The following is a 25,530-nucleotide window of genomic DNA, read 5'->3' as shown; positions in this document are numbered from 1 at the left end:
CTTACTGGAAGGAACATCTGCCTGTTCTGCCTGAAGAAAACTACATTAGAATGCAAGAGTAATCCCGAAATACTAGGACTGTGTTTTGATTATTGTCAGAACCTTCCCCTGCCAAAAATACCAGTGCAGGACATATTCTACATGCGAAAGCTTTGGGTGAACACGTTTGGCATTCACAATATGCAAACAAATTCGTCAGTGCTTTATGTTTACTGCAAAGGTACAGGTGCCAATGAAATGTATAGCTTTTTGTTACGCTATATCCAAACATGTGTACCAAAGAGTGTAAAATAGCTTCGAATGTTCCCTAATGGCGCTGTAGGGCAGAAAAAAATTCATACAGTGATCAGATTATGTGCAGCACTTGTTGACATGAAGCGATTTGAAACCATTCACCATTACTTCTCTATGCGAGGGCAATCATTCAATGCCTGTGATAGAGCTTTTGCTATCATTAAACAAACTGTTAAAAAATTAATCGAATTTATGATGTGAAACAATATTGTGAAATCATCTTACGGGCACCTATTCGTCATGACAAGTTCACCATCATTCTGGTGGAGACGAGTAATATTCTTAACTTTACTGCATGATGGCCGAAATTTGATAAGAGGGGAGGGTTGTCAGTTGAATTTCGAGGAAGAGGAGTGCCTACCAACTTGAAAATTCGTTTCCAGCCAGCATCATCTTTGCACTTTCTTTACCCTGCCAATGATCCCGGAACCGTACGGACAAAACAGTTCATCAATGGCCTTACTGAACACTTCTTCCGTTTGCATCTAGACAGAAACGTTCAACTTCCTAACGAACTAGCCTACGACGAACCAATTCCTATTGACAGGAATAAGATGAATGACCTAAAACGTCTAGAAGTGTACATTCAGGGGCAGTACAAAGACTTTTACAACGAAATACTTGCATGACTAACTGTTCGTGTGACTGACAATGATTGTGATTAACTGTCATCATTCAAATGATTATTGTTGTAGAACAACGACACAGTGTGTCTAAGTTATTTGAATAAACAAAGCGTTTTTGCTCCAAAACTGATTTTTATTCAGCTATCATTGTAGAAAGGGCATATATCCAATTTTTTTATCTGTCAATTACCATAAAGTCCTTCATCTTTATCCCATATTTTATAACGTAACCTATCCACAATCGTTAACACTAACGGACAAAATACATACATTTAACGTAACTAGCAAGACTGGCTTTTAAATCAGTTTTTTGCTCCTCCTGAAAAGTTGCGTTTCTGGACATGTGCCCTTTCTTAAATGACTGATTCAATTTTTTCTAAGTGTATATAGGTATTTAGTTCTGTTTAATATAAGGTTTCGGAGCTTTCTCTTTTCCAATTTCTAGTGCTCTTTATTTCACTAAAAGCATACTTTTTCACAAGTTTTATTTTCATGATTTGTAATTATTTGTAATGTGGAAAATGGACTTTAACTAGTTGTGACCTCGTGTCATGTTTTTACATGTGGTGCTTGGGCTGTTGTGCCGCATCCCCGGTTGGTGAGGGCTGCCGTTTCTCCATCCGTCCAGTTGTCTTTGTCAAGGCTAATTGATAGCGGTCCGAGCTCGATAGCTGCAGTCGCTTAAGTGCGACCAGTATCCAGTATTTGGGAGATAGTAGGTTCGAACCCCACTGTCGGCAGCCCTGAAAATGGTTTTCCGTGGTTTCCCATTTTCACACCAGGCGAATGCTGGGGCTGTACCTTAATTAAGGCCACGGCCGCTTCCTTCACACTCCTAGCCCTTTTCTGTCCCGTCGTCGCCATAAGACCTATCTGTGTCGGTGTGACGTAAAGCAACTAGCAAAAAAAAAAAAAAAAAATGATAGCGAAGAAGAAAGGCATCAATGTTTATACTCGGCAGTGTCAGACTGTGCAGTGAAATTGCTGCCTTTTGAGGTTTCTTTTCAATTTAAGGCTTGTGATCTATTGTTGCTCGGCTTGGTGTTATTGTGTTAATTCATTCAATTTTGGTCACTATTCCAGTCATGTTGGATTATGTGGAAAGGAGAATGTCTTCAGTTCAGTTAAATAAAAGGGAGAGAAGTTTTGATAGAAGCTTCAAAATATGGGCTTTACAGGAGGAAAAACAGTAATACTGTAAAGGCTGTGAAAAAGTTGTTTTGAAAAAAAAACTAATTGCTTTTCATTGCACCAACACAGATAGGTCTTATAGTTTCTGAATGTAATGTATAAGGTTGGTGGAAAGATGAAGTAAAGTCTAGAAATTCAGCAGATCAGAAGGAGCATTCAAATGCCCAAAGACAGCTAAATTACAAGAAATCGAAAGGTGTTTTACTGAATTTGTGTAGGAGAAATACAAGTGGGGTTATCCATTAAGTCGCCAAGTTATTAGAATGGAGGCATTGGCAGTGGTACATGACTTAAAAGTTATGGTAACTGGATTTGAGCAAACTGCGGGGGGTGGGTAAATGAACAATTCAGCATTTGGGACTGTGTTAATGTCATTGCACTACTATGTGCAGTGCCTACCAGCAGATGAAATGAAATGTCATATGGCTTTTAGTGCCAGGATATCCCGGGACGGGTTCGGCTCGCCAGGTGCAGGTCTTTCTATTTGACACCCGTAGGCAACCTGCGCTTCGTGGTGAGGATGAAATGATGATGAAGACAACACATACACCCAGCCTCCGTGCCATTGGAATGAACCAGTTAAGGTTAAAATCCCCGACCGGGCGGGAATCGAACCCGGGACCCTCTGAACCAAAGACCAGTAGGCTGACCATTCAGCCAACGAGTCAGACACCAGCAGATTATACTGATAAATTGTTCACTGAGTGCTGTGAGCCTCAGTCCACACCTCTTCTCACAACACACAAGTATGCTGAACAAGGCTTCATTATCTATATTGAGCTGAGACAACTTTAATTTAAATTCAACCTCATTCAACTGCCCAACATAAGGTGTACCAGCTGAAAACAAATATCAGATGGCCTTGCCAACCATACATTATACTGGACCTTGATTTATATCTCCATTGATATTAACAGAAATGTAGACATTAATTTTATTCCATCATGATATTACATCAAGATTTTTACTCTCTCTCACCAACTTTTATTATACAACATTAATGTATCATACTAGACTATAACGCCTGTAATGCGGTACATCTGCACCATTCCCGCGTCCAGGTCGAGTCGCGAAAAGATCCAGACTAGCTCGAAACTATCGTTGATCTTCAGTTCAGTGTCGATTAGGTGTCATGAGTTCTGATAGAGAGTCGCCGAATGAGGTAAACAGATGAACTTGTATTATATCTATGCGTTGGACGTCTCCATTTCGCTATTCGATTCATTTCATCATAAATTCCTATGATTCTTAGCCTATGATTACTTATAAACACATACTTAACCTAAGTAGCCATTGAAAGAATAAATAAATTTATCTAATATATCTTTATTAAATTAAAAAGATCTTGAAAATGATTTGAAAACTGAATATCTTGAAGAAAATCTATCTATCTCATCATCTAACCAACCTGCCTAATATTTATAGAACATTTAAAGGCCTTTAATCTCAAGTGAAAAACATGAATTCTTGCTATTTCTGTGGGATATAGAAAATGACTCAGATGTTCATTACTTGTTATAAATTATCAAATAAAAATCACGTTTTATATTCTTTCATTTCCTTTATGCAACCTAATTTCTTAAATTCTCCTAATTTATATACAGTACATTGCAAATCTATTCACAAGTTTTCAGTTTGTTTTGCCTGGATCTATCTGTCACCATTTCATTATCACAATCATCACGCTTGTTAACCTTCATATAAGGAAAAGACTCGTTTTCTCATTTATTTTTGTAAATAGAGTATTTCAAAATATACGTCCCTAACATTCGTACACTTCAGGAAGAAAAGATAAGACAAGTCATTGAATCATCACTTTGCTCTAAAAATAATCAAAGTTACCATTACTGATTATCAAAGTTGTTCATCAAAAATAAAATAAAAATTTCCAAAATTAATCTAAGTGCCAATATGTTTACAATATGTGATCTGTCATTATGTCACCAGTTACTCCTGACATCTTATTTAATGTTATTTCCGGAAATTCTGTAGTCTGTCATCTAAGAATACTCTACTAATATGTTAACATCCTTCAGTTACAGAGAACCTCTTCAGTGATACCATTTAATATGATCAAACAAGCCTCCTAACTCTATTTATTTGAATAAAGATTTTTGTGGTTAGAAATTCAGGATAATCTGGGCTAAGTTCACATTAACTTCCCTATGTGGATTCGTTTTTGATGATCTACAGGTATTTAACCAACATATGCACGTTACATGGATCATATTTAGTGTTATATATGGAATACTGAAGGACTAATATGCGTTATGGAATCAAATATATCTACTCTCAACCTTAAATTGCATCAACTAACTTGACATCGTCAATAAAATATATCCATCTCTTCATTCTCGATGAAAAAATAATCACCACCATCATTCTTCTTATTACTCAACCATTCTTCACATGTATATCATCTGCTTCATATCTCTCATATTATATCTCACTTTTCATAACAATGACCTCAATAACCTATCTTAACTTGACGCATATGACCTCGCAAATATTATTCATCCACTGATGTATTCCATTTCCTTCTCAATTTTCTTCTGATTCCTTTCATATTCTTCATATGTCTTCCTATGACCTCGATATAACCTACAGTATATATGGAATTACATTAACTCCATTTCGTAGTATAATATTTTAATATTATTATAACACTAACCACATTGTCATATCATATCAACAGCTGAAGTAAGTTAACCTCTTTACTCAATATTGATAGCATTACAAACGCATGACTTGGTTATCACTGGTTAAATATATCCTAACTCAAAGAACTTGTTTTGGTCAGATGACTACCTAATAACCTCCTATGGTGTTAAATCAATTGCCTTTCCACATGCAACTCACTTCTCTTGAATATGAATTCACGACAGCCCTGCACATACATATTTCATACAAATAGAAAATGGCACTTCTCAAAAACATGTTATTTAAATTAGTTACGGTAATGATATTTTAAAAAACTTATCTTTTCTTCCTGTTTTCCCTCGCTGCTGTGTCCAACTGCTTACGACATCTTGTTAATACGACTGTAACATTGTATTAGCCTTCGGGGAACATCTGGGTAGGTCTCTCCTCCGTCATCGGGGAATAGGTTTGTTGGCTTCAAGTCCCCATCTCCAGACAGCCTTGCCTCGGTCTTCTTAGCACATGATGTTGGCCATTTCTTGTGCAGTTAGAACGGAAATATAGATTAAGATGGTCAGTTTCATCATCTTAGTGTACAAAGCCTTCTATGATTTAGAAATATATTGATACTAATGCTTCTTTCAGTTGAATCGTGCCAATGTCTTGCAGATTACTAATATGGTTATAAAGATTTCAATTATACTGTGATTTAATTTTCTATAGTTTGTTTCTAATCGCTGTTGTATTTCTTATTTTCTTGAGAGCAAAAATGATGCTGGGTATTTCCTTCACTCGGTGTTTCGTGACGTAACTGGTTACGCAACGATTCTGACCAGTTGATCTATTTCAGTTTATTAATTTGCAAGTATGCGGTATTCTCGTTGTCTTGCATGATTTCCCTGCTGTATATTTCTATTTGCTCTTCAATTAAAACCTGCTTTTATGATTATAGTCTTCTTTCCGTATTAATCTGCCGTAGTGATCTCGTTGTGTGTTGGTTCCTTCTCGAATGAATTTTTTTAATAATAAATTTTTTAACAATATTCTATCTTTCATTCTTTTTCACTCCCTTCTAGATATTATTTCTCGACTTGTACCTGATAAGAGTATGATCTTCTCGACATTTACAGTTATATTAGCATCTTATTTGTAATGTTGTCGCGGCATAGCGTCCATTTTTGTTCCAGAATATTCACTGCTAACAGTGAAAATGGCACTCATCACTCCATCATATTTTATCCATTGTTTATTTAGTCCTAAATGTAAAATTGTAACCATTTGTACTTTGCATTGCGTGTATGTTGTACACAGTAATATGTTATGTATCCTGCCCATCTTGTAACTTCAAGCCGAAGATGATACTACTGTGCATCGAAACCGGTATTTTAAACTAATAAATAACAAGTTGTAAACATCTTATGACATACTTAGTATTGAATAGGTTGAACTTTTCCTCAATTCAAATTGTGTATCGTCAACGGTGACTAAAAGGGGAGCCAGTGGTTTTCATCTTAGGAGCATGGGATGGCGAATGAGGGGTCCGCTAGCTGAGCCTGTCATTGCTTCCACTTCTGTCAGATCCTCACGCTCATTTTTTCCCTGTCCAACCTCCCCTGGTCAGCTTTTGTTATTTTCTGATCCTGGTGATATTAGGTTTGTGGGGCCTAGGGAGTCTTTTATTTTCATTCCCGTTGTGGTCTTTCCCTTCCTTTTGCCATGCTTTAACTTTGAAGTGTTGGACCTCTTCCATTTTCCTCCTGCTTGGTGTTAATAGAGGATGGTTGCCGAATTGTACTTCCTGTTAAAGCAGGATAAAGTATCACGATACACCATTAAAACAAAGAAAGCAAGTCAGGTTTAGGAAAATGACTACAAGTAAATAATTTAAAATACAGTATATAAATAACTGAATTGAATAAATATGAATTTAAACAGAGGACAGTGAACCTCAGCTCCCTTGGAAGCTGTCCTTAATTGTGTCAGGGTGGGATATTTGGCCTCTTCATTCAATGCCCCGCCCCTAAAATGCTCAGGCTTCCTGACGTTGTGGGATTTTCCTCTTTAATAGTTAGCTATTTGTTGTAGGTGGAGAATTATTTACTACCCTCCCACCTCTCCCCCCTCAAATACACAAAAATGCTGCAGTTCTTGGAAAGTGCCTGCATTGCTCATGCACCACCTTGTGTTGTGTTCATTATGTTCTGAGTCGATGCTGTTCTCTTTAGATGATTGTTGGCTGTTGTTGATCAATGGCGAGGAGTGTGACTGGATCGAGTATACACTTCCCTACGACCACGGGGAGCTCAGGTGCTGGCACGGAGCTTGCAATATCGCTCCCGATGAGGTGGTCATCGTCTCCGGACTCACTCAGCCCTTTTACGAGACAAGACTAAAGTTGAAAGTAAATATGAGCTGGCATGTCTGCTTGTAACATTCTTTCTCTTGTTTCAAATAAATCAGAGGTTCCCAAAGTATGCCTAGAGGCGTAGCATGCATAATTATGGAACACAGAATGAAGGTTGCTTTGTCCACTTTGATTCTACCAATTGAGAAAATATGTTGAACTCAGATCCACCTGCCTCATTAAATACTGTATATGCACGAATAATCCCCGCACCCTAATTTTTAGGAAAGGAAATATTGAAAATTTTTGGTATTGTATTTGTATGGCTTTGTTAAATATTTATATCGAAGACTGTAAATACTACAATATAATGAACTATAAAATATAAATAAATTATCAAATAACTTGTCGCATCATAAACTTCAAAATGTTTTGATGTCTGTACTGTATTACCAATTTGCAAGAGTAAATATGAATTTCTCTGGCGCAAACTGGTAGTAAGTCTGTGGAAATTCACATTATTCTCTTATTAATTGGCTGGAATGCACTGCACACTGCTAGTTGTCCTGCAAAAACTGAGTTCAAAAATACTCATGAGTCATCCACGGCTAGCCTTCATCATCATGTAACCCTTCCAGCTTGCCGGGTAGGGTGGTGTTGAATGAATTCTCACCAGCATTGTTTGTCCATGCAAATCTCTCCCTCCACAATCATTCTCCAGTCCCCTCATCTACTGTCAACATCTATCTTCAGTTCGTCCAAACATCATTTCCTTGGTCATCCAACACCTCTCTTTCCACTGACTGGCTGTTCCATGTATGCAGATGGTGTTCGAGTGCCTGGCATTCCCTTTACATGTCCCAACCATTTAAGCCTTGCAGACCACTATCTGCCTGAATGTGATCTCTGCATATGCGCCTCAGGCTGGCTGTGATGGAATCACAAAACAAAAAATTCTGGGATGACTACGATCTCTAGTGCAGCAGGTGCCACATGAAGAGAACAAGATTGTGTTGGGTGACCTTAATGGTCACGTTGGAAGGACTGGTAAGGCTTATTCCGAATGTCATGGAGGTTTTGGTTACGGAATGAAGAATGACCAGGGTGAAGAGATCCTCCAGTTTGCCTCACGTACAGTCTAACTGTAGTCAACACATACTTTCAGAAGAAGGAAGAGCATCTTATCACATACAGGGTGAAGACCTCATCAATGGTACAAGACCGAGTGGAAGAGAAAGTTGCACGTACACAAATTGACTACATTCTGTGCAACCGTGATCTGCTGAGACATTTTGTTGACTTAAAGGTCATGCCAGGAGAGCCTCCGACATCTCAACATAGGCTTTTGATCGGAGAGGTATTGCTACGGTGTCCGTTAAACAACAGAGTCAGACAAACTACAAAGATTAAGTGGTTCAGGCTGCGAAAACCACTCATTGATGATATTGGGGCGTATATCGCCTGGGACGTGCAGGAGAACGACGACACCCCAGATCAAATGTGGACGAGATTTCAGTAGTACTGTACCACCTTTGGAGTTTCTGGTGGCATACTGAAAATGGGCAAGGAAGCCTAGTGGTGGAAATATAACGTCCACGAGGCACTGAAGAAGAAAAAGACTGCATTTCAAGCATGGTGAAAAGAGAAAGACAACCAGAATGGACAACACCTAAAGGAAGAATGAATATAAGATCATCAAAAAGCAGGCCAAGTGAGACGTACCAATAGCTAAAAGTGAAGCGTAGCAAGGCCTCTATGTCGACTTAGAGGCACCAGAGGGTGTGCAGCAGTTCTACAAGGTCGCTGTTCAGTGCGAAAGACAATCCAGGGATATTGTTGCCACCAAATATATCCATGATGATCGGGGAACAATACTGAATAACTATTAAGCCATTAACAACCGCTGGAAGAAGTATTTTGAAGGGTTACTTAATGAGGAGTTCCACGAGGCAGAGCAGTTTCACAGTGTCCAGTTGAGGGGCCTGTGTCTGAAGTCCCCCCCTTCTAATATTGCAGCAGCTGTGTCAGATGAAGAACAGCAAAGCAGTGGGCTCTTGTGATATTCCAGCTGAACCATGGAAAGTCCTAGGTGCCGAAGGAAATGAGTGGTTGACGAAATTGTTCACCAAAATCCTCACTGGATGTCCGAGAATGTGAGAATTACCAAGGCATCAAACTCACTTCTCACATACTCAAAATCTGGGAGCGCGTCATAGCAGACCGCATCAAAGGTTTGATTAACATCCACCGGAATCAGTGTGGTTTCACATCAGGTATGTTAACAAGTGACGTAGTTCAGACTCTGCGGATCTTGATTGAGAAACACCGTGAGCTATGTAAAGACCTTCATATGGTTTTCATCGATCTGGAGAAAGCCTTCGATTGCGTTCCTAGAGATATTGTTTGAGCAGCACTAGAACATCAAAATGTTCCTGAGGTGTATGTAAAAATGATCCAAGATATGTACCTGCGTCCCTCTACTGTGGTGAAAACCACTGCAGGTGTTTCAGATAGTTTCCGTGTTGATGTTGGTGTACATCAGGGGTCGGCACTGAGCCTGATACTGTTCAACAATGTCATCGACTACCTGACGGAGCAGTTGATGACAGACCTGCCGTGGACCACACTTTATGCAGACGATATTGTTTTGGTTGGTGAGTCATGTCAGGATGTTGAGGCAGTCGTGGAACTATGGCGAGTAATAATAGAGGCAAATGGATTAAGAAAAAGTCGCAAGACGACAGAGTACATGTAATTCAACGTTGCCCAGCCAGGGCAAGGGGGCCCCACACAACACTGTCTTCCTTGCAGGAGAACCACTAATGATGACCAACAAGTTGAAATATCTTGGTTCAGTCATCATAACTGACAGTAATATCGATGCAGATGTCAAGCACCGCATCAGTGTTGTTTGGATGAAATGGCAGTCTCTTACTGGTGTTCTGTGTGATAAGCGGATGGCAGTCAAATTAAAGGGCAAAGTGTACAAAACCACTGTCTGACCTGCCCTCATGTATGGCTCCGAATGTTGGGCAAGACAGAAAAAGCGTGACCACGTCAGAGATGCGGATGTTGCGATGGTCTGCGGGAGTCTCTGTGCATGACAAAATGCGCAATGAGCACGTGCGAGGATCCTTTAAAGTTGTGCCCCTCGGCGACAAGATGAAGGAGAAACTGCTCCGCTGGTATGGTCATGTCAGAAAAAGAAATGAACACCATTTAGTACGGAAAGCTCTTGCCATCAAAGAGCCGAAGAGTAGAAGAGGGCGTCCTAAGGCAACATGGAAACAAACTGCTGATGTTGCTTTAAGGAAAAGTGAAGTGCCATTATATCTAGCACAAGAATGTCGGACATACTCTCTCCGAGTCAGACAAGCCGACCCTAAGTGAGCTCGGGAGTGTCTGTTTCATGAGTACATATATGGCCAGGAAAGAAGGAGGAGGAGACCTTAGTCTTTCTTCCAGGGGGTGTTCCATTCCCAAAGATGATCTGACATCCCCATTTCTCACATGATCGTGCTGGGTTTTCTACATGGCATTCATAAGAAATTCGTTTCACAGGCTTGCAGTTTAGTAAAATCTCTAGTCTACAACATGTGGGTTTCTAGGCCATGTGTGAGCATGGGAATAAGATACGATTTTTACAAGGACATCTTAGTAAGGGGTACTTTCTTGTCCCAGCTACAACTTTTAACCAACACATTTCACTCATGATTGCACAAATTGTCTCTTTTTCAGTCGCACATTTTCATATCCCATTTTTCCTTTCTGGAAACTGTTTTTTGTGCATGAAATGCCGGGCAGTTAGTTTGTGTATTCAAAACAAGCTTTTTTTTTTTTCTTCCAGTCATGTATAATATACCGCATGCTTGTCCATGTTACACTTTCTTCCTGCAGTGTGATGATCAGCTTTCTCTGCCTCATCAATGATATGAAGCTTTTTTTTAGCCATGAATGACTTACAATGAGAACTCACACCAGCCATCCTAAACATTTACTGGTACTTAAAACATTGCCACGTGAATGACATGTTTGTAGCAGGTATTGAGCTGTCAACAGAGTGGGCGAAAAAATGCCTACTTCCAGATTTCTGTATTCAGGAGCACTGTGCCAACCTTCACACAAATAATACCTGCACCCCAACTATCCCAGATTTTGAAAAGACCTGTGGGGATTATTTGCGGATATATGGAATGTTTTGTTGAATGATTGTTCAAAAATTGACTTTCTGTAAACTGTATTTTCTGTTGGTGAATATATGATCAGTACTATACTTTGTTTTGGCATGTTCTTGACCACAAAGTTATGACTGCTTTATACACTCAGTGGCCACAAGTGACATGCTCAAGTTTGGTAGGTAGTCATCCTGAAACTGCTCAAGCTTTATTCATAGACTCACTGCCATGTTAATGTGATAGTAACATACATTTGCCTTTCAGCATTCAGTCTTGCAAGTCCGTGTGAATTAAACATGTGCCTCCACATCCTTCTGTTTGCAAATCTCTCTGAGGACATGATTAGTTCTACACCTCTTATTTTTAAATAATTAAAAACCGAGTCACATCATTAGGGCCTAGATGTTTATGACCTAACATTTACAACAAAATGACCTATAAATTTCTCTTGAAATGATCTGAAACAGAAAAACAAAAACATGCACATTCACCTTTATAAATTTATTTCATAATTAATAATTGTCTGTGAAAAGGAATGATTGTTGATTAGAGTACACAAGAACCTAGTTTATCCAGACTAAGTGGAACCGGAACTGATCGGGATTATCAAAAATCTGGGTAATCCAGAAAAAAGTAAAAAAAATGAAATATGGTACATGTTATATAATCTATTAACATAAGTTGTATAGTAATACCTTTTTTTCAATTGTACAAAGAAGTATAAAACACTTTTCTTGCATTTACGACTCTGTTTTATGCACTAAAATAATGTACGAGTTTTTTCCTGTTGTATAGCGTTTGCATGCAACATGATCACGAAGACGTTTTACTAACATCAGTTCTGCCGGTTTGGTTTCAGTCTGGGATTCTAAATAGGCCATCAGTTTGTCCAGCTGCATTGTTGCCTCTCCATGAGCCATTGTTTCTTCTGATCGGAGCGCCAATTTAATTTTCAAATTCGCTATCAGTGAATTAGTAGTGCGTTGTGTTCAGAAGAATTCCAACTCAGCCGTCCTGGGAATGGTTTTCTACGGTTTTCCATTCTCAGTTCCAGGCAAATGCGGGACGGTACCTTTGATAGACCGTGGCCGAATTACTTCCAATTCCTGTACTTTACTGTCCTTGGCAGAAATACTGTACAAATAAAAATAATTTTTTATTATTTTCAATCAAGATTAATGAGGGCCGGATAAACGAGGTTCTTGTGTAACTGTGTTGTAAAATACACTTTTTCATAGAATTAGTGTTTTACTGCAAAATTAATCATTATTACTAGGTCATTTTCATTCCCATTAAAATCATTTGAAAACTTACTATTAGTATTATTCTTCATTATTATCATCATCCTTCTCTTCCTCTTTTTCCCTTATCCAGCTCCTGCCAAGTTGAGGCATTTATGACACTTCTCCACCTTCCCCTCTCCTTTCACCATCCCTCTTCCATCATTTTGTCCCCGTCCAGGTTGCTGCTTCTTGCTCTCCTCTATTGAATCAGTATACCTTGTTCTATGTCTTTCTCTCGCTCACTTTCCCTCACTGTTAGTATTATTATTTGTTTTATGTTGCACTGACACAAACAGGTCTTATGGTGACGATGGTATATGAACTTAGTGACCGTGACATTTGCCTTAATTAAGGTACAGCTCCAACATTTGTCTTGTGTGAAAATGGGAAACCACAGAAAACCATCTTCAGGGCTACCAACAGTGGGGCTCAAACCTGCTATCTCACGAATGAAAAGTAACAACTGCAAACTTCGTAGTCACTCGCTTGGTAATATGAAACATTACTAACCACACCTACCTTAAGGCTGGTTTAAATGGGGAGAGTAATGAGGTCAGTACTCGATGGAGTAGAGTAACTCCACTACCTCTACTACTCTCGCAACTGCATTCTACTCGTGTAAATGTACTCGGTTCAGTAGAGTAACTATTAGAATGAGTCTGGAGTCATGTCGTGTCAAGAGTGTTGCTTGTTGATTTCAAGAGTGATCATGAAACATTACAATGTGTAGAGCTGTGTTACAAAGCTTCTCTCGAAGTGTTACTGAATTCCACATCAACACTTTTTCTGTTTTGATTGTCATTCACTGTGTTCATAAGTTCTTCAAATTTCACTGGGTTCATCCTAAAACACATTGGGTCAATTGCAGAAATGATGACTAGTTTTCAACCTTAGACAACGTCTACCTAAACGTCTAAATCGAGCATGATCTTCCATTGCATAAACTATATTTAATCGATGTTTAACTAGACATCATTTAAAGTTTCAATATTGGTTTGAAAATGGAGATAGAGGTATCTTTCATGCAACTCGTTGCTTGTCGCAACAAATGAAATTCGCCGGTGCGCACGCCGAACGCCAGTCAGCAGTTTGTCTTCCTACACATTACTCAAATATGGCCAAGCATGAGCATGACTTGCTCACAGATAAGAGTATTGCTTTTGGTTGAAATTAAATCTCATAATATTATCAACACGCCACGTACGGGAAAGTGTAGCTTTTGATTATAGGGTTGTTACAGTGAGTGTAATCTACTCATAAAAGCAGTAGCTTCGACGAAGGAAACATGAAGTGGTAGTACTGTGTAACTGAGTGTGTTGTACAGGCCATATAGATGTAGCTTGCATTCTGGAGATCGTAGGTTTGAAACGCATCATCCGTAGCCCTGAAGATTGTTTTCTGTAGTTTCATTTTTTACACCAGGCAAACACTAGGGCTGTTGTTATGGCCATGGCTCTTCTTCCCCAGTCCTCTTTGAACGATAATCACCACCACCACTTGCCTTTTCGTATCAGATAGTTGCCGAAAACGTATACGATTATATATATAAAACCTACATACAACCTATTTTTTAGTTTTCACTATTATGTGTGTGTTTACTTGGCGGTAAATATAAGTGAACCCCTCCCAGTTGATGTATGTGACAGCCCTCTGATGATCGGGACACAATTCTGATATGTTTGTAGTCGAAGTGACCTATAATTCCATGGAAATGACTCCATGTATATAATAAAATATATCAGTTGGCAAGAATTGTATTCAAGTTGACAGTTACTGGACTGTCACTTTGTCAGTCTCAAGAAGCAAGTCTCTTGAAAATGGAAACCTTATTTTCAGATCTATCTCCCCGTTCATGTCAAATGAATTGCAGCATTTTAGCAGCGGGCGACCCACAGAGAGGTTGTCGGACTAACCTTCTTAATAACATGTAAACTAACCTTTCTTCCCGGAATCATCTCAACATGATAATACAAATTACATGTTTCATGGTACATATGATTCACTCCTCTCATTTGAGGTTAAACAGTGCTCTCGGCAGTGTTTGAACATCGGTTTTAGACAGTGTCTAAGTGATAAATAACGTCTCTCCAATGCGGCAGCCATACTTAGGCATTGTTTAACCATAGACATTGTCTAAACACCGTTTCTGCAATCGGCCCATTTTATATTCAGACCCATCCTCTGAACTATCTCTTAGCAGGAGAGCCAATGTTCCATGTGTATTCCTTCTTTTAAACTACTCTCTCCCACTCATTTCTTGTCTTTGTCTTCATTGATAGCTTGAGTGACTTGACAAACAAAAGCACTTGAAATTCTAGCTAAACAATTTATTAAATCAAAGTCTTTTACTTAAGGAACTTCACCTATCACCATTCTATACTAGCGTTGGTATTCTGTGTGTAAATGATTCTTGAGCTGACATGGTAGAGTGGACAGTAGAATTCACTCTCCTTGCCACTCTACTGCACCCACAATATTATCCTCACTCAGAGAAATTCCTGTGTAAACAGATGTAATGAGAGCATATTTGAAAACACTGTCCCTGGTTGTTGAATCCTATTCAGAAAAGGTTTGTCCTGAAGTCGTCTTCTGACAAAATACTGGCTATTTGACGCACTGTTTTATACCCTTTATTTTTATCCAATAAAAAATTTATTTTCTCTCTGTCCCCAGTTTTATCTTTTATATTTTGTATACAGTTTTCAGTGTTCCTGACTAACTTTGTTGACTTGTTCAGTGCCATACCATTTCCTTCTAGATGGAATATGTTTACTGACAAAAATGCGAAATTTGATTTAAAGCAAGTCAATTCACCTCCCATTTGAGGATGAGAAAACAGGTCGTGTGCACTTCCAGTTGCCTTAGCATCTACTGCATCAAAATTATTCATTATTTCACTCATTATCTGAAAATTGTCACAATGTCATGCAATCAACCGATTACTCCAGCGTGTTAAAACAGGTGCAGGGGGCAAAGCTACATCAGGGACCATAAAATATTTAGTTTGGGACAGAGCATTCACAAAAATTTGTTTATCTTCGCCTGAAAATTTTGATCTGACCTCCTCTGTGATTCAATAAAAGGCACTGGCTAGACACAAACTATTCACCAGTGGTGGTGGTGATTATTGTTTTAAGTGGAAGGAAAATTAAGCAACCACCCTCTATTAACACCAATCAGAGAGAAAGAATGGGAGGGATCCGACGGTTTGAAAAATAAATATATCAGCCAAAGGAAGACAAGGACCACAAAGGGTCAGGGTCGAAAAGAACAGGAGTTGACCAAGATAGAATAAATGAAAGTCAGGAGCCTAGCATAAGTAAGCGGAAGCAATGCCAGGACTCAGGTAAGGGCCTTGTGCTCACCAACAAATACTCCCAAGGTGAGAGCCTCTGGGGTACCTATTAATCGCCTCTTACGACAGGCAGGGAATACCATGGGTGTTATTCTACTGCCACAACCCACAGGGAGAGAATTATTCACCACCTTAATGTCATATTATTACAGATTTTGCTGCCTTTACCATATGAAGAAGAGGAGCATGTTCTCCTGTTGTGCTCCATTAGGTCACAGTATACACATGGGTTAAAGTACATTCGTGTCCTCATCCTGAGGTGGTGCAGCTCTTTTCAGGCACACCTCCAGTAGAGTTGAGACCAGCCCTCCTGCCAATCGTAAATCTCTTGCAGTACTGGGAATCAAACTCAGGTCCCCGGAGGATGTCAGCTAATGGCCCTAACCATTACACTACAGAGGTGAACACACTTGGGTTTATCAAACAGTTTGCATAACCAAGTGTGGTTAACAGTCTCCAAAACCTCTTAGGTCAGGAGAAAAATTTGCCTTGAGTATTTCTTTTTTTTTAAAGGTGGAAGCCTCCATGGCTCAAGCGGCATCACGCCGGCCTCTCACTGCTGGGTTCCGTGGTTCAAATCCCGGTCACTCCATGTGAGATTTGTGTTGGACGAAGCGGAGGCGGGACAGGTTTTTCTCCGGGTACTCAGGTTTTCCCTGTCATATTTCATTCCAGCAACACTCTCCAATATAATTTCATCTGTCATTCATTTATCATTGCCCCAGAGGAGTGCGACAGGCTTCGGCAACCGGCACAATTCCTATCCTAGCCGCTAGATGGGGCTTCATTCATTCCATTCCTGACCCGGTCGAGTGACTGGAAACAGCCTGTGGATTTTCATTTTTTATTTGTTTTTAAGGTCCCTATCATTTCATTAGCGACTTAACATTCTTTCATTCAGGAATCGCCGGGATGAGTGGCTCAGACGGTTGAGGCGCTGGCCTTCTGACCCCAACTTGGCAGATTCGATCCTGGCTCAGTCCGGTGGTACTGTATTTGAAGGTGCTCAAATACATCAGTCTCGTGTCAGATTTACTGGCACGTAGAAGAAAAAGTCGTTAGTGGGACCTTATATTCCGCACAGCCTTACTTATAAATTGAAGTTTCGCAAAACAAATGAGCATCGCCCTTCCTCTGTTGCCAGCGCACTACGCCCGCGAGAACAGCTAAATGGAAACTCGTGTCCTCATCCCGAGGTGGTGCAGCTCTTTTCAGGCACACCCCCATTGGAGGTGAGCTGCATGTACCATTTCAACCACATACCAGCCCTCCTGCCATTCTTAAATTTCTGGCAGTACCAGGAATCGAACCCGTGCCCCCGAGGACGGCAACTAATAACACTAACCGTTATGCTACAGAGGCGGACGCGAGAACAGCTGATGCAATACGAATGCGGTAAACAGCCCTTGTAAAATGTAATACCATACTGAGAAAAACTAATGAATATGAATTGAAAACAAATTCATAAAAACTACACTTACTAACAACATCTGACACTAATATGAGAATATATTATTAAGAATAAAGAAAATGAGGAAATAAAACATCACTCGCCGCTAATGACTGGCACAGGAAGGAGGTTATGACCTACACAGGGAACACTCCACTGATCTCAGAGTCACTAGAACCCTCCAACAATATGAAAAACACACTAATTACTGAAGGAAAACGCAAAAGATCGTGAAGTGCACCGAATACTCTACGTGCTGAGCGAGATAGGTTAACCTAGTGACAAATGTAAATATTAGAGTTGGCAACTGGGTTTCGAGATTGTGCTCTGCTGATATAAATCAATATGAATGGCAAATTGGGATTGGTTGGATGTCTATGCTTCAGCACATAACCACCAGACAGAGCTAAAATCTGCCAAAACGTCAATTTAGAAGTAGAGCCGTGCGGAGTATAGGTGTTGGTTATTTGGAATAGCCCCATTTTGACGAGGTTGTCCCTGGATTTACAAACACCTGATTGTAGTCTGTTCAATGATCTCCAGGTTAACCAGTCAAAATTATGTCCAGGCGGTAAACATCCAGCAGTTTTCATTCACATTTGAAGATGGTCATATCGGACAGCCCACAGGTGTTTTCTGGCTCTTTGCAGAGACATAGCCTGGAGTTGAAGTGAGGAAAGTTTTTCTGGATTTCATCCTACATCTTGGTGATTGACGACCACGGACTGGATACTGGATGTAACTGATACATTTCAGCCTTCTTTCTCTCGGCATTTACGGCTACATTCCACCATATATCAGAGGGTGCAATACTGCCAAGCAATAAACATTGTCTACAGGCGTTGGTTTCAGGCACCCACTGATCAGTCTGACAGTTTCATTGAGCGCAACACCCACTTGCTTTGCATGAGCGAAGCTATGCCGTACAGGACATCCATATTTCCATGGGGTTGGTAAAAGTTTTCATTCTGCACCCAGACAGGGAATGGCAGGACTTACTGTTATGCTGTCTCTCAGGCCAAGGAGATTTGTGTTGGTGATGTGATTTATGGACAAGTGAGGAACTGTCCCGGCATTCGCCTTAGTGCAGGAGCATGGAAAACCATTCTCAGACAGCAGACGGTTGGGAACAGCCCTTCTGCCTCCCGAAAATAGAGCCACAAGGCTAGTTAAAACTAGCTGCTGTGCCAAAGCCTACTCAACTCACTGTACTCCTCTGCAGAGAAAAAGTGTGACATGGTGGAAGTTCTGACGACTTGAGATTGGGCTTCCCAGTGATTTTCCGAATGAAGTTATTTTGGGCTGACACTTTTTTTTTCTAGTGGCTTAACGTCGCACTGACATAGACAGGTCTTATGGCGATGATGGGATAGGAAAGGGCTAGGAGTGGGAAGGAAGCAACAGTGGCCTTAATTAAATTACAGCCCCAGCATTTGCCTGGTGTGAAAATGGGAAACCGTGGAAAACATTTTCAGGGTTGCCGACAGTGGGATCAAACCCACTATCTCCTGGATGCAAGCTCACAGCTGCGTGCCCCTATCCGCATGGCCAACTCTCCCGGTTTGCTTTGTATTGAGACATTGTTTGCGATATGTTTGAGACCTGCCTAAAGTGATGCCGGGGTATTTTCACATAATGTAGTGTTCCAACTCGGTGCCCTCCCAGTTAACTTTCAGTTTTCTATGTGCCTGGTTTCCCCCGCCCCCGAAGGTTTCTGTTGGGATGTGACACTTGGGAACCAACACACGATTTTCACAACCATTTAAATGTTGGATATAATACTTGTAGAATTCATATGAAAGTAATCCCAAAAATAAGGTCTCCTAATTTATTATTATTATTATTGTTGTTGTTCTTCTTCTTCTTCCACATTGGCCCACTGTAGTCGATTTCTGTCTGGTCTTCTATGATAGTTTTTTCTTTTCTGTTCTTTCAGTATTCCTTCATTCTATATGATCTTCGTTGTCATTCTTCTTCTGAAAATATTAGTTGTTTCTCTTTTATCACATTTTGGTAGGAATCTAATTTTACTATTCCTTCAATTTATTATAATTTTTTTATAAATACATAAACCTGTTTATTTCTACAATGGTTTACATCATTTTATAGCTTGAACATTTAGCCTTTTTTCTACATAATCACCATTTCGGTCGATGCATTTTTGTGGATGCTGTGACAGTTTTTGTATGCCCATGTCATATCAGCTTGCCTCCATGCTGTTCAGGAAGTTGTGAACTTCATCTTTGACCTCGTCGTCAGTGCTGAATCGCTTTTCAGCCAAATGTTCTTTGAACTTAGGGAACAACTGATAGTCACTGGGCCCCAAGTCGGGACTATAGGGTTGGTGGGTGGGTGATGATGTTCCACTGAAACTGGACTGTGGAACAATGGCGGCGTGTGGTATGTTCCGATGAATCCTGGTTACAGATGTATCGAGGTGATGGGCGCGAGAGAGTGTGGCATATGCCCCTTGAAGGTATGGATCCTGCTTGTCAACAAGGTTGTGTCCTGGCGGGAGATGGCTCAATTCTGGTCTGAGCAGCGTTGTCGGTTGCAATTAGGCCCGAGTGCCCGGACATTCTTTGAGATAATCTGCATCCCTTTCTGGCCCTGGAGTACCCTAAATGGAGATGCCATGTTTCAACAGGACAGTGCTCCATGTCACCGCTCTGTGGTGGCATGCAGGTGGTTGGAGGAGCACTCCAGTAAAGTTACGACCATGGATTGACCTTCCAGATCCCCCGATCTTAATCTGATTGAGCATTTATGGGATGCTGTCGATGCTGGTGTACACTCCATGAACCCCGCACCAACTACACAAGGCTAGTTGTGGGTAGCAATGCAAGATGCGGGAGTCCAGATTTCTCCAGAACGATCCCAGCACCTTGTAGAGTCGATGCCAGTTTGAGGGTCGCGGAGGAGCAACTCGTTATTAACATCACATTCAGTGTCTTCCTATGAATTTCGGCCACTCAGTGGAGTCACCATAAGAACTGTGTGTTGGTGCGACGTTAAAAAAAAATTGCTGTCTTATGGTCATGGCGGCAAGTTTTGATTAAGGTATTTATAAGCTATATATTTCAATATAAGTATCATGTGATAGGTATTGTTGAAATAAGATATCTAGTAGTCAGTATAAGTGAGAAGTTGTATTCTTAACATTTTATTTCTCAATTCTAAACAATTTTACGCATCTTCAAGACAAGCCGATGTATGGCAGGAATTTCCACCACTTGTGCAGTAGGTGTGCTTGGCTGGGGGCTCCAGTAACGCGAATTTGTCTCATAACGCTCGGCTGCCGTTACTTGGAGATGCTCCCAACAGGCCTCTCGACATCCGGTACTGATGGTTTTGAACAATTCTGACATGTGGCTCTATTTTTTGAATTTGTTTTTTGATAATTTGAAACTATCCTACATTTGGCAGAAGAGAACATTTTCACACTTGCTCCTGCCACTCTTTTCTTAATTGTTCACTATTTGATTTGTCTTCACCAAATACTTGTAGAACTTGGTTGTGCAGTTCTGGTCGTGTAGCTGTGAGCTTGCATTCAGGAGATGGTGGGTTCAAATCCCACCGTCAGCAGCCCTGAATATGGTTTTCCATGGTTTCCCGTTTTCACACCAGGCATATGCTGGGCCTGTACCTTAATTATGCTTCCACTTACTTGTGCCAGGCTCCTCACTTTCATCTATCCTATCCGACCTCCCTTGGTCAACTCTTGTTCTTTTCCGACCCCGACGCTATTAGGTTTGCGAGGGCTAGGGAGTCTTTCATTTTCACGCCCTTCATGGCCCTTGTCTTACTTTGGCCGATATCTTCATTTTTCGAAGTGTCGGATCCCTTCTATTTTTCCCTCTGATTAGTGTTATATAGAGGATGGTTGCCTAGTTGTACTTCCTCTTAAAACAATAATCACCACCACCACCACCACCGTACCTTAATTGAGGCTACGACCGCTACCTTTGGAATCCTAGTCCTTTTTCCATTCCTCCATCACCAAAATCCTTCGATGTGCAACGTTAAACCACTAGCAAAAAAAACAAAAGAAAAATACTTGTAGAAACTGCCGAGATGAATTAAACGGCACCTCACATGGCAGGCTACCACACCGGAGTTCAGAGCTACACTGATAGTTAACTCTGCTACACGGGGCTTTTAGTACCTCGAGCTGGCAGTACTGTTGAATCACCAGATGAAGTACTGAGGTCAAACTTGTTACTGGGAGCATTGATCTTTCATCTTTAAAAACACTGTTACCACAAATCTTGTCTAGAAATTATTTTGAGTTTAAAACTTGCATACTTTTGTGACACTCACTGGTCCAAAACTATAGACATACTGTATTCTTTGTACAAAAAACATATCTTTTCCCTTTGCAAAAAACTAATCATGAATGTCTTTCAGTAAATGAAACTCGAATATTGATAATGAAATATTGATCCCAATTCAATACGGATCAAAACCATGAAATTTATATCTTATGATTTATATCTTGTGTGCAGATATTTCAATTTGACGCCGTCTGGCTGTCTGCTTGTCAATTTCGATGTTCCGTTTTACTCTAGGCCTGCTGGATGGCAGACAGAGTAAACCGAAACTCTCTTGGGCGTCTGTGGCTGAGATTTAATTAATTTTGTCAGGGTAAACACCAAATGCGTCATCCAATATCTTTTACATGCAGACATTGTACGGCATTGAGTGTCAAATGAACTTTGCCCTTCAAAAATCCGACTACCTCTGCCAGGTTTGAACCCGCTATCTTGGGATCCGAAGGCCGACACTGTACGACTTATCCACAGAGGTAGCTACACAGGGCAATGACAAGGCTATACTTCCCATTTTCTAACAACTCCCTTCACCTGTATTACTAATAAACATCTGTACATTATTACAAGTACACAAGTTACACAGAGAGGCTGCTTTTTTACAAATATGTACAAACTTGTTGTCTGAGATAGGTTTTCTCAAGTCATTGTCCTCTCAATTCTCTTTATATACGTTACGTTACAAATGCCAAAAGAATGGCAAAACTTCGTGAATACTTAGCTCGTGATCAAGGGTTTTCTTTCTTCTCTTTCTTATGTCTTCTCTCTGAGGCTCTGGAGCCATCTTGGACGTCATGGTGACTAGTTGAAGCAGAAATGCAGATCCATGAAATTGAACTCAGTACACATAAATATTGTTGTTTCACAACTCAAGTCCAATTTTCTTTACAGTGGAATATGTTCACTATTGCCTCACGGCCACATTGCGTGATTCACGGTAGCTGGAACAGAATCGCCTTGTGGCTCACTGCCACGATACGTAACTTACAGTTGCTGGTAAATTTCTCCCTTGTGGCTCACTGCTATGATACGTAACTCACAGTCACTCCGAAACTTCAGCTTACCGTATATCTTTTACTTGCTACTTTCTCGAACTTTTCCAGTGCTGTCCCGAATATCATCCTCTACTACTGCAGAGTTTTGTTGTGTCTCAGTTTGATTGGCTCACTTGTTCCTCCCACTAAACTAATGGGTCGTGTCGTGGAACACTCTAGAATAAGGTATTTTTCTGATGCGTCAAAATCACTGCGTGGTCTTCGTGACACTTCTTTCCACTGGCTTCTCGAATTGCCCTAAGGGTTACCTGTTGTGTTTCTCTCTGTGTATTGGCACCGTTCTGTCAGATATTTCACAATGTTGCACGCACACACTGGGCTTGCTTCGACTAAACTTTGCTTTATGTTAAATTTGTATTGAATGCTATGCCTTGAATATTTCAAACTTCCACTTACATAAAATTATCACTCACTTCTTACCACTGTTATACATTCACTTAGGTTCTAGACCGTTACTCCCAATCTTCTGAATCTCGGAGGTCGCAGATTCAATGCTTGCTCGAGTCCATTTGCTCGGCACAGAGATATGAAAGGGGTGTGTCATGATATGCGGTCATGACAGAATGACCCCCTCCAGCCATAAGACATATTCATGTCAAAAAACATTAAAAGTAGTGATTGTTGTTTTAAGGGGAAATATTTCTAGATAATTGTACTTTTATTAACTCCAACCATGGCATAAAGAGGAAGTAGATCTGATCCTTCAAACATTGAAAATATTGACTAAAGGAAGGGAACGTCTACAAAGTACATGAAAGAGAGATTCCATGGGCTTCGCAAACTAATACTGGTTGGAAGAGAATGAGAGTTGACCAAAAGAAGTTAGATAAAAGTGATGAGGCTGGCACAAGTACGTGGAAGCAATACCGGTCTCAGCTGTGGGTACTGTGGTCACCAGACTGTGCTCTCAAGTTGAGCAGTCTGAGGACAGGCAGGGGATACCATGAATATATTGTTACAAATGAAAGACTATCTGTTTTATTAATCTAATTTAATTTTAGGATAACCCAGTAAGTACATACAGTTGTATTTGACCATGACACACTAATTGTTGTCTATTTACAAAGTCTCTGTCCTCTTCACAGCAGTTATCCAGCTCGCTGGTATTACCTGGAAGGCGGTAATCCTTCCACTTTTGCTTCTGCACGCTCATTCTCTTTACACACAACAGCTGTTTGCAGACAGGGCCTAACTCAGGGCTACTGGCCACCACAACACAAAACTCGACTCCAGAGGAAGTCCATCATTCTCACAGTCAGCACAGTTCTCCACTCAGTACACAACGATACTTCGACACTAACTCTGGTGGGACACTGCCCCTTCAGTCTAACTACTCACTCGGCTCTCTGATGACAGCCAACACAACTGCTATCCAGCTCTACTACTCCAGTCATGGAGTCCAACTGCCCCTTGTTTGCAGTGGCCCTGTATTTATATCTTGCGTGACGAATTACTGGAACTTTCGTGATGCAGCTAAGGAGGGAAGTTTCTTGTTTCCCATTCCAGAAGGCCTATGGTGAAACAAGATGAAAACAAAATGTAAGGTGAGGCTCGCCATGCCCTCCAGGCCTGCTGGGATGTCCCCCAATCTGACTCACTAATCCTTTGCAGGAAGCACCAAAGATGGCTAGAACCGGAATGACACGTAACATTATTCTACCACCCCATAGAATACATTCTCTCTCTGTTGCTCCGTCTCCTCCTGTCTTGTTTATCCTATTATGCGTTCCTTTTCATCATTTCTATATTCCTATATATGACTTTGTTTGTCACTGTTGTTTGTTTGTTTGTTTCTCTTAATTAGCATTTGACAAAAGATGTGGAGGGCTGCATCTAACAAGCCGTAATCAATTCTGTGGTCTTGTGTATTGTCATTATCGTTTTCATGTGCCAGATATGTCTGTGAATAAAAGTGTGTTGTGTGCCAAAGATGAACATTAACTGTACCATTTTTTGTTGTAGGATCATGCTGAGGAAGTTCTTGTCCTAAACTTCACACCAAAATCCTTGCTCAGGTTAGTATCCTTTGACGTTAAATTCATTATCAATTCTTGTATACATAGCTCCTCTACAGAAATTAAAATTAAAAGAAATTAAACATAACTATTTCTTGCACACATTAAATACGTAATGATGTCTGAAGTAAGAGTATGGGTATGATAGCCATGGTAGAGCATCGTATAGAAACTGAATGTGACAACTTAATATTTTAATTTAGTTTTTATTTATTTGTATTCCTACAATGATAGGCTGCCTAAATCTGACAAACTATACCGTAACACTTGAATATTGAATGTATGTTTAACCATGAAGAGTTTCTGGAGTTAATGCTTCTCATATGCAGTACTATAAAGGTGATTTCTAACAATTTGGACAGAGCCTTAAATGGCCAAAACAGCTAAGTCACTGTACAGATTCTTGGGGATGCCCACACTTTTGAAAACCTCAACTAAGAGTAATCCTTCAGGATGTTCCAGTTCCTTTTGTATCGCAAGTGAAGAATCTCTGTGTTATCATGGTCGAATGCATGACTTGGTCTGCACATGTCTTGCATATCTGTCAAAAAGTTAACTCAGCTTTACATTCTCTATATAAACATATATTTCCAATAAAGCTTAAAAAGAAATTAATCGAAGCTGTTGTAATGCCACATTTTGACTATTGTGATGTTGTTTTCAATGATGTGAGGCCGCAATTTTCCCGAAGGCTACAGTGAGTCAAAATGCATGTGTGATATATATAGGCAATTTAAAAAAATATGACCACGTGTCACCATCATCTCTAAAACT

The 25,530-nt window shown here is 40.2% G+C and overlaps 1 protein-coding gene across 3 annotated transcripts in view; it reads left to right on the top strand.

Annotated features, from left to right (window-relative positions):
- The window catches only part of LOC136883515 (kelch domain-containing protein 2), an 82,457-nt gene that overhangs the window by 37,915 nt on the left and 19,012 nt on the right, over positions 1–25,530 (top strand). Inside the window, exons 7-8 of one of the 3 annotated variants that reach the window (XM_067155877.2) lie at positions 6,977–7,152; positions 24,704–24,756. In XM_067155877.2, coding sequence (XP_067011978.2) covers positions 6,977–7,152; positions 24,704–24,756 — 229 coding nt within the window. Of the gene's footprint in view, positions 1–6,976; positions 7,153–24,703; positions 24,757–25,530 lie in introns of those variants that run through there. The other 2 variants (XM_067155878.2, XM_067155879.2) reach the window with 2 other exon arrangements.

The sequence above is a fragment of the Anabrus simplex genome, chromosome 11 (assembly GCF_040414725.1).
Source record: "Anabrus simplex isolate iqAnaSimp1 chromosome 11, ASM4041472v1, whole genome shotgun sequence".
Lineage (NCBI taxonomy): Eukaryota > Metazoa > Arthropoda > Insecta > Orthoptera > Tettigoniidae > Anabrus > Anabrus simplex.
Note: the sequence above shows the minus strand (reverse complement) of the source record. Positions and strands in the feature narration are given on the sequence as shown.